A 17,648-nucleotide genomic window follows, 5' to 3' on the forward strand; every position below is an offset into this window, starting at 1 on the left:
TAAATGAGAAACAATTAATCAATGCATCAATGTTTATAGGCATTTATATTTTTTAATAGCAGGGTTATTATAGTTTACTGTATAGACACTAACCGAAACCAAACTAATAAAAATAACAAAAACACTAAATTACTAAAACAAACTAAAATAAAAAATATAAAAACAAATTCAAAACATTAAAAAAAAGCGATAATAGTATCTCATTGATACTAAAATAACACTAGTAATGTGTGTGTAAATCCCTCAGTAATACAATTAATAGCACTTTTAGTTATGCAATTGTTACTATTAATATAATCCACTTGATGATCAGCAAATTCCTAAAATAATCACTGCATCATGGCCTATCTCAAGTATGTTCCGTTCAGAGCAACATGTTATCTGTTATCTGTATCTGGGCTGTTATCAACCCTCTGGAGAATGTGAAAAATGAAGGTTTACAGGCAAATTAGCTTAGGAAGTCAACTCTATACGACCGGCTTGAGGGAGTGTCCTCGTGTACTCCGCCTAGTGAGAGTGCAGAACATGTGTAGACAGACAGGAAAAACTCACACATGTCACACAGCCTCAATTACAGTAGCACGCTCTGATCTGGGCTATACTTGAAAACATAGTCACATGGTTTGAAAAGAAAAGAAAAAAAAAAAAGCTAGAAGGAGGGGGAAGTTAGGATCGGATAGCAGCATGCTTACCTGGCAGAGTTTTAGTCTCATGAATTTACCTGACACTTCTGTGCTCTTGGGCACCTGTTGGAGGAACTGACTTGGCCGGTGCGGCCCGCATAAAGGACATGACCCAGAACGGCAATGTAGCCGGCAATGGCACTCAAGCTGATTCACTCAAAATTGTGATCGTCGGAGATGGAGGTTGTGGAAAGACATCCCTGCTAATGGTGTACGCCAAAGGAGATTTCCCTGAGGTGAGATTTTAGATATACTTGACAGTTTTTTGAGTGTGAGTAGACCAGATGTGCTTCAATTCCAAAGACTAGAAAGTTACAAAAATAACCATTAACACACATTTACATGTAGGGTTTCAGAGAAGGAAATATTGCAATATGTATAACAGTCATTTACACAATATCCTCAGCAAGTTTTTCCACTCTCAGACAGCAATTCTGGTTTCTGCCTACGCCTTGATTGTAATGTGTCTTGTAGAAACAAGAGCTTTTCATGCACCATTATATTCCTGATTTGATCTTGGTGTTCAACAGAAATACGCTCCATCCGTGTTCGACAAATATGTCACCACTGTGTCTTATGGGGGAAAAGACATTCAGTTGAATCTCTATGATACAGCAGGTAAGTGCCAACATCCACCCTGTCAGACGCGAGACACACCTTAGATTCCAAGCCTTATTCTCTTTAGTGACACGCTTCATTGATTAAATATTTAGGCAGGAATGTTAAGTGCAAAATGGGTGTGAGTAGGCCATTAGTAATAGTTTTCAGAGCTGTCATCTCTGAGGTCAGGCAGCATTCACACTTTGATCATATTTTATGATAAAATACTTCCTAACAGCATTACAGTGGTTATTTAAAGTGAATTATATTAGCCACTGTAAAATGTTCATATTCTTAGTATCACACGCCAGTTTCTAAGCAGTGGCTTATTGGGCCAGAATCAGTCTGCGGATGTGGTGCAACAATCTAAAAGCCAAATGCTGAATGTTGATGAACATTGCATGTATTTCATGCACATTTGAATCATTTAATCATTTACATTTAGTAGTTCATCATCATATCCCCCTAAAGTATGGGGTCAGTAAGGTTTATTTAAAAAAAGAAGATTACTTTTATTCAGCAAGGATGCATTCAATTGATTAAAAGTGACATTTATAATGTTACAAAAGATTTCTAATTAAAATCATCAAAGAATCAAAAAAAAAAAAAAAATGTTTTCAATTTTGATAATAATAAGAAATGTTTCTTTGAGCACATTTGGATATTTGAGTTCCCAATATCATATTCTAGCAAGTTAAAACATTTGAGAACTGTACATTCAGGAACTACAGGACATATTTTTAATATTTAGAGGACCATAGAATAAGGAAGTGTCATATTTTTTTTTTTAAATCTAATCATCAGACATTTTGAAAACACACATCAAAATACTGTGGCATATTGCGGTATTGATCTAATCTTCCTTTCATTTACTTCCAGTAAACGTCTATATAACCCAAATTTCTCTATGGTGAATTCTGTAAAGTGCATGTTATATGAATTGAACGACATGTTCAGTAATTGAGCTGCTTATCAGCCCCACACTGCTGCCTGGACCTTCTCTGCTTCTCTGGAACAGGATGTTGAAGCCAGGATGTGGTTTTCTAACACATCTCGGTTCTTCATCAAAATACTCTGTTCATAAAACACGACACACAGGAAGATGCTCTATATGGTCAGATGTCTCCGCCTCTGCTTGAATGACTTGTTGTCCATATCACCATAGAAACACTCCAGATAATGTAGCACTGTTTTCAGGTATCACTGTCTGGCATGTGACATGTAATTTCCTTCTAACCAAAATCTGTTTATTGACAGGCCAGGAGGACTATGATCGCTTGAGGCCTCTGTCGTATCAAGAAGTAAACCTTGTTATCATCTGCTACGATGTGACCAATCCAACATCATTCGAAAATGTCACAATAAAGGTGAAATCATGCTGGGAATCAAACAGTTTACTGATGAAAGTCTGTTTTAACGTTGTTTGCTGGCAACTGTGAGCTGATAAACTCTGACCTGGAGTGTAGATGATTATACAGATGGACCACCACTGAAAACAAACAGTATTTCTGGAACCTTCCCGTCGTGTCAGCTGAGAGGAATGTGCCGAGCCCTGTTTAAATAAAGGCACAGCAAAGGGACTGTTCATTCAGGGCCTAAAGATAGAGACAGTACACCATTACAGCATTGAGGAAGACCAGAACAAGTATTTATATAAAAGAAGAAGTTCTGTTTTGAGCAATGTTTTCCTCTCCTCCTACAGTGGTATCCAGAGGTCCATCATTTCTGCCGTGACGTCCCCATTGTCTTGATAGGGTGCAAAACGGACCTGCGAAAAGACAAGGAGAAGACAAGGAAGCTCAAAGCCTTAGATATGGCGCCCATCACCTACCTCCAGGTTGCCATTATATTTACATTTACCTATTTACAGGGCTTGACATTCACTTTGTTTTGCTCACCAGCCACTGTGGCTAGTGGTTTTCCAAAAGTTACTAGCCGCTCAGCATTTTCACCAACCACAATTTTGTGGTAGAGATATTATTAATATTATCGCATAATTTGGCAGCCGGTATATTAGGCAGCTGTCACTTTAAGACTTGACAACACAGATCCATTATACTGTTACACATGTTTTCTTTCTCAACTGTTTACACTCACTTAAACATAACTGACTGTGTTTACGTGAATATTCGTCGAGACCGGCATTTTGATATTAGTTTGTGTGTATTTGACTGTTTAAGCGCAATAAGCAGCGAAAAAGAGTTTCATTTAGTACTGAGAGAGCGAGAAAGCGCATCTGGTGTTGTGTATCTGTTCTGTGGAAAATGACTGTTGGAAGCGTTTCAGATATTTCAGTATTGAAAAAGCAAAGACGCCTTTTTAAAAGACTACAGTTGAAAATGTTATATATTGTTATACAAAATTCAACCCGCCAAGGCGGCTAATAGGAGTGCTCTGAATTAAACACCACTGAAATCCACCCGCATTTGGCGGGTTGGAGGGTGTTAATGTCAAGCCCTGCCTTCATATATATATAGGCCTTTGTGGTTGTGTCATATTGAGTTAAGTAAGTTTTGCTGCTTAATATTTTTGTGGAAACCATGATACTTTTTTCAAAAAGTTCTAAAGATCAACATATTTAAAACAGAAATATAAATGTCTTTGCTTTTTACATTGTTGCTCGAGGTGCTTGTTTATTGTTTTAATGCTTTATGGACTAACCAGGTAACAAGAGATCAGGCGAACAGAATTTTTGTCATATGCTTTGTTTGGTTGTGTTTAATCGGGGGTGTGAGCTTAAAAGTTATGGTTAGTAATGGAAGTCCAGAGTAACTAACCTTCATTTCTCTTTCTTAGGGTGAACAGGTCCAGAAGCAAATGAACGCTGAAGTATACCTGGAGTGTTCGGCTAAATATAGAGAAAACGTCGAGGACATTTTCAGAGAAGCGACCAAGCGAGCGCTAGCGGCCAGGGCTAAAGCAAGACACCTCCAGAGGAAGAAGAAACGCTGTACCATCCTGTGACCATTCCTGAAAGAAATAGATTTTGTATAGCCTACATGAACTGTGATATATTGTAAACATTCTGGAACCATCCGCAAAGCCTCTCAGAATTGTTTAAGCTTTCTCGAAGGAATATTTTTCTTCCATGATCGTGGATCCAATAGGAGATGGAAAAACTGCTGCTGCTGTCTCAGGGATGACCATATACATCTCATAGGTTCACATTGGAAGTTTGGTTACAGTCTGTTGTGCACTGTTGTATATAGTGTACTGTTGTAACGCACAACTGACTCAAGTAACTGCCATTATTATGCACTCGGGTGTAACATGTTTCTATTGTGTAATTCATCTACTTACACAATAGTTGCACTTGAAATTTAAAACTTAGTTACAGTATTTTTCTTTCTTGGTGTGAGCAGGCCTTAAAGTCCCCATGAAATCACGATTCAGACAGTGTAAATATGCTTTCCATTGGGACAAATGAAGTCTGGTTTCACGTTACTGTCACGCGAACCCCCGCAGCTCCGGTCCAGAGACACGATAGCACAGAGCGGGTTTTACTGAAGACCCACCATTTTAACTGGAATCTCACTTTTTGTTTATTTCAGTAGGCCTACAGGGATTATTTACTATCTTTAAGTTGTTCAGTTCTAACATAAATGCCAGAAAGTGTTGAATCATTTATGTGGAAACCATTTGTGTATAGATTGCACAAATAAACCTGTGTTTTAAGTTATACATTGTGTATATATGCCTTTTCACCTACTGAAGGAAATTGTTTATGAAACAGGATTCACTATTAAAATTCTATAGCTCTTTTAGCCGTGTATTCGTTTCATTGGTGCTGATACTGTTCATTTTTCATATTTTAGGCAGACATGTGTAGGAAATCTCTGCTTGGTTTGCAAAACAAACTTGGTCAAAATACAAAAGTGATCTTGTTGTGGTTAGTGTAAAAACTCCTGCCTAGCAGGATGCGACTGCGGTAACGGAAGTCTCCAAATATTGCTGCGTCTCGCAGCTACAAAGCTAAAGATCGAAATGTGACTTATCGATGTTCATTTATTTTGATGCATTTGAATGCGCTTTGCATATGCTTTTATTAATTTTACAAGTCATCGAAGTTACTCTTCAAGGTATAGGTAAGTTAATTATTTACAAAAATTATTATTTTTTATAATTATATACATATAATTTATTGTTTTATATAGGCTATTGTTTTCTATAAATACAGTATGTAATTTATAAGAACGGACACAAATATAATAATACAAAAGTAATGAATTACTTTATGTATTGATTTTTATGTATTTAATGAATTAACTGGTCACCAATATGATTATAATAATACTATTAAAAGAATTAGTAAACAGCTTTAAAACTGGACAGAGTTTTATTTTAAAAGTTTTATGAGCAATTTCAACAATTTTGCCAAATTCAACCACACGCCCTGTTTCCACAATCACGCCCTCAAAATATGTCATCCACCCACTGTCAGCAAACCGAACCGGCAAAATGACTGAACAAAAGATATGCATTCTGATTGGCTAAAATGTCGCGGGCCCCTTTCCGGCTGTTTAATGTGCCTGGCCCTGTCAGAGACACACGCGATTGATTTTTCACGACATCTTGTTTAGTGTTATCTGTCAGGTAATAGGGGTAAATGATGTTGCTTGAAATAATTTTGTTATTGTGTTTTTTTTTTCCAAATAAATGAATGAATAAAAAGTAGATTTTACCCACATTTAACAAGTCCTACATAGAGCTACATGTGTCACACTTGCGCCCTCTGCAGGTGAAGGTGTAAATAATAGTATTTTCACACGAGGCCACACAGATTGCATCAGATTGAATTTATTTGCTCTACAGCAACAGAGGGTCAATAGAAATCCAGCTTGATGTATAATCGGCCCTTTAGAAACCTTTTTTTCCCCTCCAGTCTGAAGGCTTATTTTAAGTTCAAGCAAAAAAAGTGCAGTTATTTTGTTCAACACAAAGCATTGATGAAATGACATTGTGAATCGTGACAACTGTTACGCATGAATTAAGGAGTGGTTAATTGTTCGATAAAGCATTTCCCAACATGAGAAATCCCTGTACTTACAGCTTTTTGCTTCAGTTACAATTCACGTGTTCCTATGAAACTTGTAACACTTGTGTTCTAGGCTAAACTAGTAAATCAGGTGTGAACAGACAAATGAGACAGAACCTCTGTCACTACTTGCTTGTGTAATAATATAATGTAGGAAGAATGTCAGCAAACTCCCTGATGGTAAACAAAGAAAGATGTTGGCAAAAAAGAATAATTTTTCTTTGACACAGTCAGTAAAAGTAACACAGACACATATACCAGCTCGTCCAATTACAGCAGATGTAATCCTAACAGCATTCATTCACATTAAGCAAGACATTGTTCAAAATTTCAACTGTTATTTTGACTTATAACGCAATTGCATGACTATGCCTTTAAATACAACTACCAAACAGGTGAAAAAAAAAAAAAAAAAAAGAAACGAAAAAAAAAGGGATGCTTCTTTTTCATTTAAAGATACTATGAAGTGTTACAGAAGCATTATTGCCATCGTTAATAAAATAAATCCACGTTTTCGCGTTCGCATGTTGCCTTAATTCAAAAATGTGGCCTTGCTCAATCCCCATACTAACAAGCCACGACGTGCAAAACACACCTTTCTCTTCAAGTACCATCGTATCAATGCTTTCCCACAAATATGTAACATATGCTTAGGCTAAAACGTCTCGTAGGAGAACGAGTACTTTATTCACTATCCAGCTTTATTAAAAACCATAACAAATCCCTTTGAGATGCTGCGATGAACTGAGCATCTTCAGTTCTACAGCCTTCCCGCTGCGTTGCATAAAGTTGAAATGTGGCTTATTGTAAACATATCCATGCACAGGAACAAAACAAACGTGAATCAAAGTCTCCTCATGTACAGTGTCTGAAGGTTGTCAGTGGCTTCTAACCCAAACATTACCCTCTAATTGCTGTGATTGCATAAATAAGAGCAAAAACAACATGGCAGACGACAGGGCAACGTAACACATAATCTTGAGTTTCCACTGCCGCTGTTGAAATAGGTTCAGGCAGACGTCAACATCTACCCTCAACCCTCTCCAAGCAGCTCGTGGGATGCGACTCCTATAGACGAAACAGTTTTGTGCGCTTTTGCTGTTCCCACACTGGCCTCGCTGCGTATGAAATCTTCCAGTTGGCTTCTCGTTAGTTGGTTTTCACCTTTTCTGTGTTCTTCTGGACCTTCTGGCGGACCACTTTTAGAGTAGTGAGAAAATTTCCCAGGAACAGGATAAGAAACGTCAAGGCCAGCATGAACACCTAGAAGATAAAACATTGAGCAAAAAAAATCAATGTGCAATACAAGCCAAATGAATAAATAATGAATTAATCAATCAGTTATTTGAAGTTAAGCTTTAAATGTTTGCATGATTTGAAATAAAAGTGTACCAAATCCTGTGAAAAACCTCACCTAGTGTGTAAGGAGTAGCTAAGGTGTTCATAGTGTTTCCTAGCATGTTGCTAAATGGCTGTTAGGGTGTCCGGGGTGGTTTCAAGGCCATTAAAGGAGACCTATTATGCCCGTTTTCACAAGATGAAATATAAGACCCCACAGATAATTTATTATAGCTTGTCAAATTTGCTCCTATTTGGGTGTCCACACCGTTTTTGTGCGTGTCCCTTTAAATGCAAATGAGCTGCTGCTTCCAGCCCCTTTCCAAAAGAACAGCTTGTGTTTCGGATACTCCGGCAACAATTTGGCTGAATGTCACACAGCCAAAATGTCAGAAATTGTCAGTGGCGGTGTTCGGCCTTATGTTCGAACCGGAGTCGGACACTGATGGAGAGACTCAGTTACAACGTATAGAAATGCAACTGGACGATTCTGAATGGTTAGTGGATACATGTAGTTGTTGTGGAGTTAAGTTGATTTAACTCATCGACTAGCAGGTACCGTCAAGTTAATCTAAAAATCTAAAACTTTTGAGCATATCCAGCTCTTTTGTGAAGCAGTCCGGCGTAAAATGATTTGCGCAAATATATAACACTTTAAATGACTTTCTTTACACATTTCCTTCATAAATGAAATTCAACCACCGGGAGTCTATGGAGACTCTTATGTACGTTGGTCCAGCCAATAACAGAACATTTGTAATGTTTTTGGTGCAGACATCGTATATATTCAGCTGCTACAGCGAGGACACAGAAATGGTGGACCAAGTGAATTTTGCATAATAAGTCCCCTTTAAGCAGTCATTAATTGGCCCAAGTCTAATGAGCCCCCCTTCAAGTCTCTGTGATATTCTTAGGACCCTCTTTGAATTGAATTATTTTTACATCATATACTGGATTAAAATGGGTCTTTACATTTCTCAGGTAAACAGCACACCTCACCTCACCTCAATAAACAACATGATTTGAAGTATAACAGTGCAGAAGATTAACACTTTGGAGCAATAATAGTGTTGTATCTCTTTACCTGCCATTCCTTGCAGTCATCACGGGCAGACAGGTTAAAAAGGGACACAGCGTTGTAGAGCTGCCAAAACTGACCAGAGGACAGAAAAGCAACACAAATATCTTACATGCCGGTCTGTGAACTGAATCAATACACACCAGCGTTTAAAAAGGTATTGGTTTTTGAAAGAAGCTCAGCAAGGCTGCATTAATTCGATCAAAAATATTGTAAAAAGTGAAGTATTACTGCAAAATATTATTACCCCAGTCTTCAATGTCACATTCAGAAATCATTCATATATGCTGATTTGCTGCTCAATAAAAAAATCGTATTATTATCAATGTTGAAAAGAGTTGTGCGGCTTAATATTTTAGTGGAAACCATTTCAGGATTCTTGGATAAATAAAACAGCATTTATTTGAAATAGAAATCTTATAATTATCTTTACTGTCACTTTTGATCGATAGAATGCATCCTTGCTGAATAAATGTATTAATTTCTATCAAAAACCAAAACATCTAACCGACCGCAAACTTTTCAACAGTAGTGTATCTGTTAAAAAATCCAGTTACATGTTGTGAACTTCATAGCGGTTACACTGTAAAACACCTTTATGAACTTATTTTTAATGTGACTACAAAGTTGCATAAGAATCAATATTTTTTTAAAGGAAAAGATGCATGAGAAACAAAAGGCAACACTTAAATGCTGTAACTCACATGGCCAAAGAATAGAAACGGAAGGAGGAACGTAAGCCCCCTCCACATCCATGATTGAAAGCCCTCTGTAAGAGTAACACGAGAGGTCAGTTGAACACGCAACATCTGCAGCATGAACTGACGACATCGTACAGATCAACATTTCTCCCATGATTCAAATCTGCCACGACTCTTACCCACTGTCAGGTCTAGCTGGTTTCTTTCCCCCAGAGCCCGTAATCGATACAAGCAGCCGCTCTGATAATAATACTGTAGAAACTGCACACAACCTGCCAGAGAAACAACACCATCACTATAAAGCACAACAGCATACAACCTCACTGTAAGGCAAAAACATACTGAGCAGATGATAGATTATACACACTCTGATAGATGGAGAAAGCCAGGAACTGACTTCTGAACATCTGATACATTGGACCTTCTGGCCTTAAAAGAAGAGGCGAAATGAAATATAAGTTGTGGAAGAAAAAAAAAAAATAAAGATTTAATTATTTAATGTAAAGTCTAAAACACGTACCATGTCAACATAACACCTGATAAAAAGGTTGAGACGTAGTGATGCGACACCCACCAGCCTTTAATTCTACAAAGAAATAATAAATTAAAAAAGTTAAATCAAAATCTGCATAATACAGCAAAAAAAAAAAAAAATAAACTAAGTAAATTAAATACATTGCCAAATAAATAAATAAACAAAAACAAATTAAATTAAATACCACAACCAAATTAATACATGAACTAAAAATAAATAAATGAGTGCGGTCAAAACGATTAATTGCATCTAACATAAAAGTTTGTAAAAATATAATATAATATAATTAGGGCTGTCAAAAGATTAATCGCGATTAATCGCATCCAAAATAAAAGTTTGTGTTTACATAATATATGTGTGTGTACTGTGTATAATTATTTTGTATATATAAATACACACACATGCATGTATATATTTAAGAAATATTTGCATACATATACTGTATATATTTATATATAATTTAGATTATTACAAATTTTTCTTAAATATAATTATACAAGCATGTGTGTGTATTTATATATACAAAATAATTATACACAGTTCACACACATATATTATGCAAACACAAACTTTTATTTTGGATGCGATTAATCGCGATTAATCTTTTGACAGCCCTAAATATAATATATATATATATATATATATATATATATGTGTATGTGTGTGTGTCTATGTATGTGTGTGTGTCTATGTATGTGTATGTGTCTATGTCTATGTATGTGTGTGTGTCAATGTATGTGTCTATGTCTGTCTCTGTGTCTGTGTCTGTATATATATATATATATATATATATATATATATATATATATATATATATATATATATATATATACATATACACACACATATACACACATATACACACATAACATATATAAAATACTACAGTATTACTACTATACAAGTACTACAACCAAATAAATTCACAAAAATAAATTAAATATCACAACCAAATAAATAAACAAAAACAAATAAATGAAATACAACCAAATAAATAGATAAACAAATGAAAGTACCACAACCAAATAAATACATAAACAAAAGCAACTAAATTAAATATCAGCACCAAATAAATAAATAAAACAAATAAATACTACAACCAAATAAAAAAAAAATAAAATAAAAAATAAAAAATCAAAATCAAAATCAAATTTTGTTTCGAGCTTCTTTTTTTTCCCCTTTTTTTTCTTTAGAGGTAAGAAGAAAGTATTGGGACGAGAGATTTGAACCTGCGTCTCCCACTGGGGAGATGGCACTGGCATTTTAAAGTGAACGTGAACTCACCGTGACCCATTGCTCATGAGGATGCTCTCTCTTATTGTCAATGTGCAATAATACCACACCAATAAAAAGTTGAAGATTTCATCTGTAACCCTGTGAAGGACACATCTGCATGTTAGACTCCAACAGAACCTTCTCCTCCACAGAATAACATCACATTTTTCAGATCTCTCGACTTACCGGTAGTTGAAAAGGAAGAGGCAGGTGACGGCACCAAACATTAGTATTATAGTCATATAAAGTTTGAACTTCTCATATTCATCTTTGTACGCAAATCTATTTTGAAAAACACAAAATTAGCAATTTTGTTCAGGGAACTCTCTATGGGTTCAACGGACATGCTCACATCTGACTCACTTGGCTTGGTTGCTGAGGAGCGTGACATTCACATTTCCAAGGACCAAATTTAAGTACAATCTGAAAAGAGAAGAAAAACATTTTAAAAAGGCCATAATGTCCTTTTACAAAAGTCTTGATGTTGTTTTTGGGGTCTACTAGAATAGGACTTCATTCTTGAACACATTATTTTTCACACATTTTACATTGTTTCAGCACCTCTTTTCCCAGTCTGTCAGTAACGCTCCGTTTAGTTCCGCTCTCTACGAAGCCCCTCCTTCCAAAAAGCGCCGTGTGCTCTGATTGATTGGTTGGCTGGACCAGTGTGTTTGAGCGTGTTTTGGGAAATGTCACGCCCCTTACCATAACCACAAGTTTCAACACACTATTAATGCAACTCAAGCAGGTCTCGTCCTGTTTTTTGCCTCGGGTGGGAATTATTTAAATGAGGAGACGCTTGTTCCCGGAAGAAAACTCAAGACTACATTCAAGGCGTTTCAGAGAGTAACTGATATAGAGAATAACTTCATACCATAACCATACCTTCTTTAAGATACCAGAAAAGCCTCAAAACCTAACCACATAACTGTGGTATTATAAATAACACAGGATGAAGAACTAAAACTCACCCATTTTTCTTTGGCAAATAGGCCTCCATGTCAAAAAAGATATTTTGCCTTTCTTTAATTTGGACCTGCAGGTCATTTATCACCTCCTTTTCTTTTTCATTGCAGGTTTTCTTACACCTGTTTTCAACAAAAGAGGAAAAGGATCTGTTTACATCATTGTGAATGTGTACTCTTTAGTACTCATATCTTTAAAGTAACAAATCTTTAGTAATCTGAAACTCAGCTCATACTTGTGAAGACTTTGCTTGAGGTCTTTCAGGGCTTTTCTTTGTTTGCTAATGGCACTGCTGCATATCGCCTGCAGGTTCGTCAGCTCTTCCAGCTTCTGTCTGTACACTTTGTGCGTTTCCTAAAATACAAAACGCACTGAAAGTCAACATGAAATCAAAATGGTTTCCAAGTACATGCATGGCCTTTCAATGGGCAAATGATATCCACTGGACGCTCCATTCCAAGCATGAGGTATTTCAAACATTAGAAGGGCATTTAAAGCACGGGACAATTCTTTCCATCTCGATCTCTAAGTACCAGATGACAGCTGAGTGTAGATTAATAATGGTAATGCCATAGTACTGAAAGACTACAGTATTCTAGTACCATGTTATTTACATGAGCACAAACAAATAACTTATTTGTACACAGTAAACAAGATGAATATTTGATGTGCATCATAGCATTGAATGATTACCATGTTTTTTACATGGTACTCCAAGGTAATTCAAAGAATACCAGGGTACTAATGTGGTATATGTCCAAACGCCACAGTATTACCATGCCCTAAAACCACTTTTTTGACAGTATTCAAACCCCTGGAGCTTCACGAACTTCATATCAATCTCTGATTCAATGACTAGAACGTCATCATCCTGTAATCTGACCCTGGCTCTCAAGAATCGATCATTTTGAGATCATTTTAACAGGTTGAGCAACAACTCTTGGTTAACATCTCACCTGGTTTAACCAGTTCAATTCGTGAATCATTATCATATGTAGTTTAGCAACACACCACATTTATTCAAATAACAGAACGAATATAAGGCTTATTATTTTGTACTTTTAATATGTTATTAAGAGAACTAACACTGGTTTAATACACATGTATAGTCAGTAACAAAAGAAATTCAATTCATCTGATGAGCTAAAGCCTGTTAGCCGCATCATAAACATCTAAAACAGGCACATTTGCTTCTTTACTAACACAAGATTCATCTTTTGGCTATCTGAGAACACATATAACACATATCCGTTCAGTACAAACCTGCAACTGCTGATATTCTTGATCTATTTCTGTCCATTCACTTTGACATCTCTCCAGTGACATTGTACCCGTCGGCGCTGGCGCTGCTGTGCCGCCCACTGCCGCAAGTAGGCGCTCCAGCCATTTATATAAGCTCCGCTTCTTCACCCGTCCACCAATCACAGGCAAGCATAAGATTCCGAGGATGACAGCGCCACCGAATGACTGGGAGCGCGAGCAGAAATAAATATTAGTCGAGGCTTGTTGCTAGGTTACCATACACGAATTACTTTGAGAGGTCTAGTCGAGATCGACCTTTTTGACAATTAAAGTTTAAATATAATTGTTTCTCTTACATGTGTGGTTGGTTTAAGTGAAGTTGGTCACAGGTAAGGTCTGATCAGATACTACCTAGTACTTTATGAATACCATATTCATCTACTGTTACTAATATAGTGGTACCATGTTCTAGATTTAAAATCTAATAGTAATGATCTTTGTATGTGCAGTATGCCTTTCTTGAAAAGACCACAGACTACAGAACCACTTGTAAAACGTTGGGACAGAAAGGCGCAAAAATGTGGACTGCACCATACTGTGTATTCTGTCAATGGAGATCAGTACACGGGCGACTGGATGGATAATAACAAACATGGTAATGCTTAAAGGCATAGTTCCCCCCCCCCCCCCCCCCCCCCCCCCCCCAAATACAATTCTGTCATCATTTACTCACCCTCAAGTTTTACTAAACCTGCATGAAGTTCTTTCTTCTGTTGAACATAAAGGAAGGTATTTTGAAGACTGTTGGTAACCAAACAGGAAAACAAAAATACTATGGAAGTCAATGGTGACTGGAAACTGTTTGGTTATCCATATTCTTTAAAATATCTTCTTTTGTGTTCAGCAGAAGAAAGATTTTCATACAGGTTTTTTTTTTTGTGTGTGTGGGGTAAACTATCCCTTTAAAGGATTGAATATTTAATGGCATGTTTTAAACATTGCAGGCCTTGAAGATCAGTAAGAAACCTCTCATGCGGGCAGTTTTAATGGACAAGCCTTAATTTAATTTACTTTGTTATTTAGATGTGTTCTGCAGATTACATTACGTGTTTCTAGGAAACACTGCTTTGTTATCAAAGGTGAACAAAGCTTTTACTCTGATAAGGAAAAGGAACACAGGTTTGGAAGAAAACAGGAATGATCTACGACGGGGAGTGGATGTGTGGAAAGCGGGAAGGGTTTGGAACCCTGAGCAAGACTGACCCTGAAATGAAAGAGTATGTGAGGGTGTATGTCGGTTCCTGGCGAAATGACAAGAAGGAAGTGAGTATCAAACACTGTTTGCCATATCATTTAATTTTTTCCACATATAAACTCTTTTTTTTGCCTTTCATTCAAAGGGTGCTGGGACATATTTCTACAGTCCGTCTGCTTTCTATGAGGGGCAGTGGAGTGAAGATCAGAGAAGTGGATGGGGACGGATGCAGTATGAGAACGGGGAGCTGTATGAGGGAGAGTGGCTGAAGGACAAACGTCATGGACAGGGTTTGCTTCTGCTAGGTACGGATTTAAACTCTTCGCAAATGAGCCAGCTTGGTGGATCTCACAAAAACATGCCCAGCTCACTCACATTTGATCCAAAATTAAAATTAATAAATAAATGAAAGTCAAAAATATTTTGCAGAAAGAAAATTAAGCCAGTTATTAGGACCATTAACATTATAGCACTATAACATTATTTTGATGACAATTAAGCACATTCATTACATAGAAAATTTAGAGTAAAAATTTAAATCAACATAAAATCAATACCACAAACATTACTACAAATATATATATATATATATATATATATATACACATATATAAAAGGTATATTTTATATCATATTATAAAATGTTTTATATATATATATATTAGTGCTGTTAAAACGATGAATTGCATCTAACAAAAGTTTGTGTGTGTATATATATATATATATAAATGTATCTTGTATATCATAAATAAATGGAAATATTTTATTTAACATTACATTTTATTTAAATAAGTGTATTATATATAAATGATAATAAAATGTTACAGAAAAATATACAGTAATATATACAGTAAATATATATATATATACACATATATTAGTGCTGCCAAATTGAGTAATTGTGATTAATCGCATCTAACATAAAAGTTTGTGTATATACACATTATATATATATATATGCACATGTGTGTGCGTATATACATATATTTACAAACTTTTAGATGCGATTAAGATACTTTTAGATGCGATTAAGATACTTTTAGATGCGATTTGAGAGCACTAATATATATATATATATATATATACATATATACTGTATATATACTGTTTATATATTTATATACTGTGTATATATATATATATACACAGTATATAAATATATATATATATATACACACAGTATATAAATATATATATATATATATACACACCGATACACACACACACACACAGTATATAAATATATATACAGTATATTTACAGTATGTATATATATATATATTAGTGCTCTCAAATCGCATCTATAAGTATCTTAATCGCATCTAAAAGTTTGTAAATATATGTGTACACATATACACACACATATACATATATTGCATCTTTTTTGCATAGTAGTAGTGAGAATTAGAACCTTCTTAATTAAAATAATGATGTAATGCAAATTATCTTAATGGACCTAAAAATAAGACTTAATTTCCTTCTTGCAAAATGTAACAAAATTAGTTTTAACTGTGAATATGAAACCAGACATTTTTTACTTTTTTTTGTTGTTGTAAAGCTAATGGAAACCGCTTTGTGGGCACCTGGAGCGATGGACAGAAAAATGGACAAGGCAAGGTCTTCTACCTGGACAGAGGTCAGTTGTACGAAGGCTTTTGGGTTGACGGTGTTGCGAAGTGTGGAACCATATCTGATTTTGGGAGAGAAGCAGCAGTTAGGCCAACGGTGTATCCAATTCCCAAGGTGAATGATTAACGCTGATGTTTACTAATTTGCATAATTTCCATTTTAACTGTAATGCATGAAGCACATTCAAGCTTTCGGTCAGAGGTTCTGACCACTGTAACAGCAAACATTTCAAAATGTTTTGTCTATTTACATGGTTTGATACCTAGTGCAGATTTTGATTATTTTATGTCCAAAGGTTTGCCTACAGGATTCACAGACTGTACTGATGGAGGCACAAGCATTTTTCACTGAGGACAAGGAGAAATCAACAGATTCCAAGTCATATGGTTGCTAGGCAATATGTACCTTGACAATATCTCAAACTCAAGGAAGGCAGACTTGTGTAAGGAAAGCAGAGAAATATTTGATATCAACTCCTCAGTCATAATAAAAACTAGTAGCATTGGACAAAATGCTCTTGATGTTCATTCTGTTAAGACATCCTTGTCATACATGATATAAAAAGCACAAAAAAGGTGTTTGGTTGAAGTCTTTAATCAGAATGTATAAAAAAAAAAGTAGATTTTCAAATGCCAGCACATGCCAGTGTGCACTAATAAAAAGAGCTTCTGAACCACACTTTACACAAGCTGTTTCAACAACATGAATTTTATTTTACACACTTTAGAAAAAAAATATCATTGTACTTCAATTTGGCATTACTGTACATGTGATTAAATGTCGATGTGCGCCCCTTTGATCATTTTAGTCAATGCTGCTGATGCAAATGCATGCTTAAATGGTCCTCTGCTTAATCAACACTTTGTCTAAATTAAGTTTGCTAGCATAATCGTACAATCCTGCAAGTTCCTCAGCCATGACGGCTTCAAGTACTGGCGTCCAAACCTCGGAATGAACAGAGGCCCCTTTAATGGGAAGCCGTTTCAAATACTACCAAAAAAGGTCGGACAAACATGTTGATAAAGTGCCTATCTTTGTACTAAAGATGTGCTCATGCAGGGGGGCTTTATTTAAGAAAACAATGAAGCATGAATAAGACTATGTTTTTTGGGGGGTTTTGATTCAGCCGTTCAACAGCAAAGCCCTGATTCAGAAAGCATCAAAATTATTTGGTCAAGTGAACATGAAAGTGTCCCTGTAAGAATGTAGCTTGCCTTGTGTGAACATAAAAACCTTGTAATTAACAATTTGGCACAGTTGCCATTCTGAAATAAAGGATTTCCCCTGCAGTGAATTAAGAAGAGGAAAAAA

At 35.9% G+C, this 17,648-nt stretch overlaps 3 protein-coding genes across 4 annotated transcripts; 2 read left to right on the forward strand and 1 right to left on the reverse strand.

The window, feature by feature from the left end:
* The first annotated feature begins 36 nt into the window (after positions 1–36).
* rhof (ras homolog family member F) lies at positions 37–5,047 on the forward strand. The gene is made up of 5 exons (XM_084400855.1): positions 37–919; positions 1,214–1,301; positions 2,541–2,650; positions 2,986–3,120; positions 4,080–5,047. The coding sequence occupies exons 1-5, from the start codon at positions 791–793 to the stop codon at positions 4,245–4,247; spliced, it is 630 nt and encodes a 209-aa protein (XP_084256981.1). The 5' UTR covers positions 37–790; the 3' UTR covers positions 4,248–5,047.
* A 556-nt stretch (positions 5,048–5,603) lies between these two features.
* Positions 5,604–13,584, reverse strand: tmem120b (transmembrane protein 120B). The gene is made up of 12 exons (XM_084400864.1): positions 13,475–13,584; positions 12,447–12,565; positions 12,217–12,333; positions 11,609–11,668; positions 11,432–11,527; positions 11,255–11,344; positions 9,956–10,021; positions 9,803–9,864; positions 9,615–9,707; positions 9,439–9,503; positions 8,741–8,809; positions 5,604–7,581 (listed from the first exon to the last, which is right to left on the reverse strand). Exons 1-12 carry the CDS (start codon positions 13,535–13,537, stop codon positions 7,468–7,470), a joined length of 1,014 nt encoding a protein of 337 aa, XP_084256990.1. The 5' UTR covers positions 13,538–13,584; the 3' UTR covers positions 5,604–7,467.
* A 92-nt stretch (positions 13,585–13,676) lies between these two features.
* Positions 13,677–16,925, forward strand: morn3 (MORN repeat containing 3). 2 transcript variants are annotated; one of them, XM_084400863.1, is made up of 6 exons: positions 13,677–13,842; positions 13,963–14,108; positions 14,619–14,776; positions 14,854–15,013; positions 16,267–16,451; positions 16,633–16,925. In XM_084400863.1, exons 2-6 carry the CDS (start codon positions 13,964–13,966, stop codon positions 16,729–16,731), a joined length of 747 nt encoding a protein of 248 aa, XP_084256989.1. In that variant the 5' UTR covers positions 13,677–13,842; position 13,963; the 3' UTR covers positions 16,732–16,925. The 2 variants fall into 2 exon arrangements, with proteins under 2 accessions (XP_084256989.1, XP_084256988.1); XM_084400862.1 differs by having other exon boundaries at positions 13,706–14,108.
* The last annotated feature ends 723 nt before the right edge of the window (positions 16,926–17,648 follow it).

The sequence above is a fragment of the Rutilus rutilus genome (assembly GCF_951802725.1).
Source record: "Rutilus rutilus genome assembly, chromosome: 25".
NCBI classification, from domain to species: Eukaryota; Metazoa; Chordata; class Actinopteri; order Cypriniformes; family Leuciscidae; genus Rutilus; species Rutilus rutilus.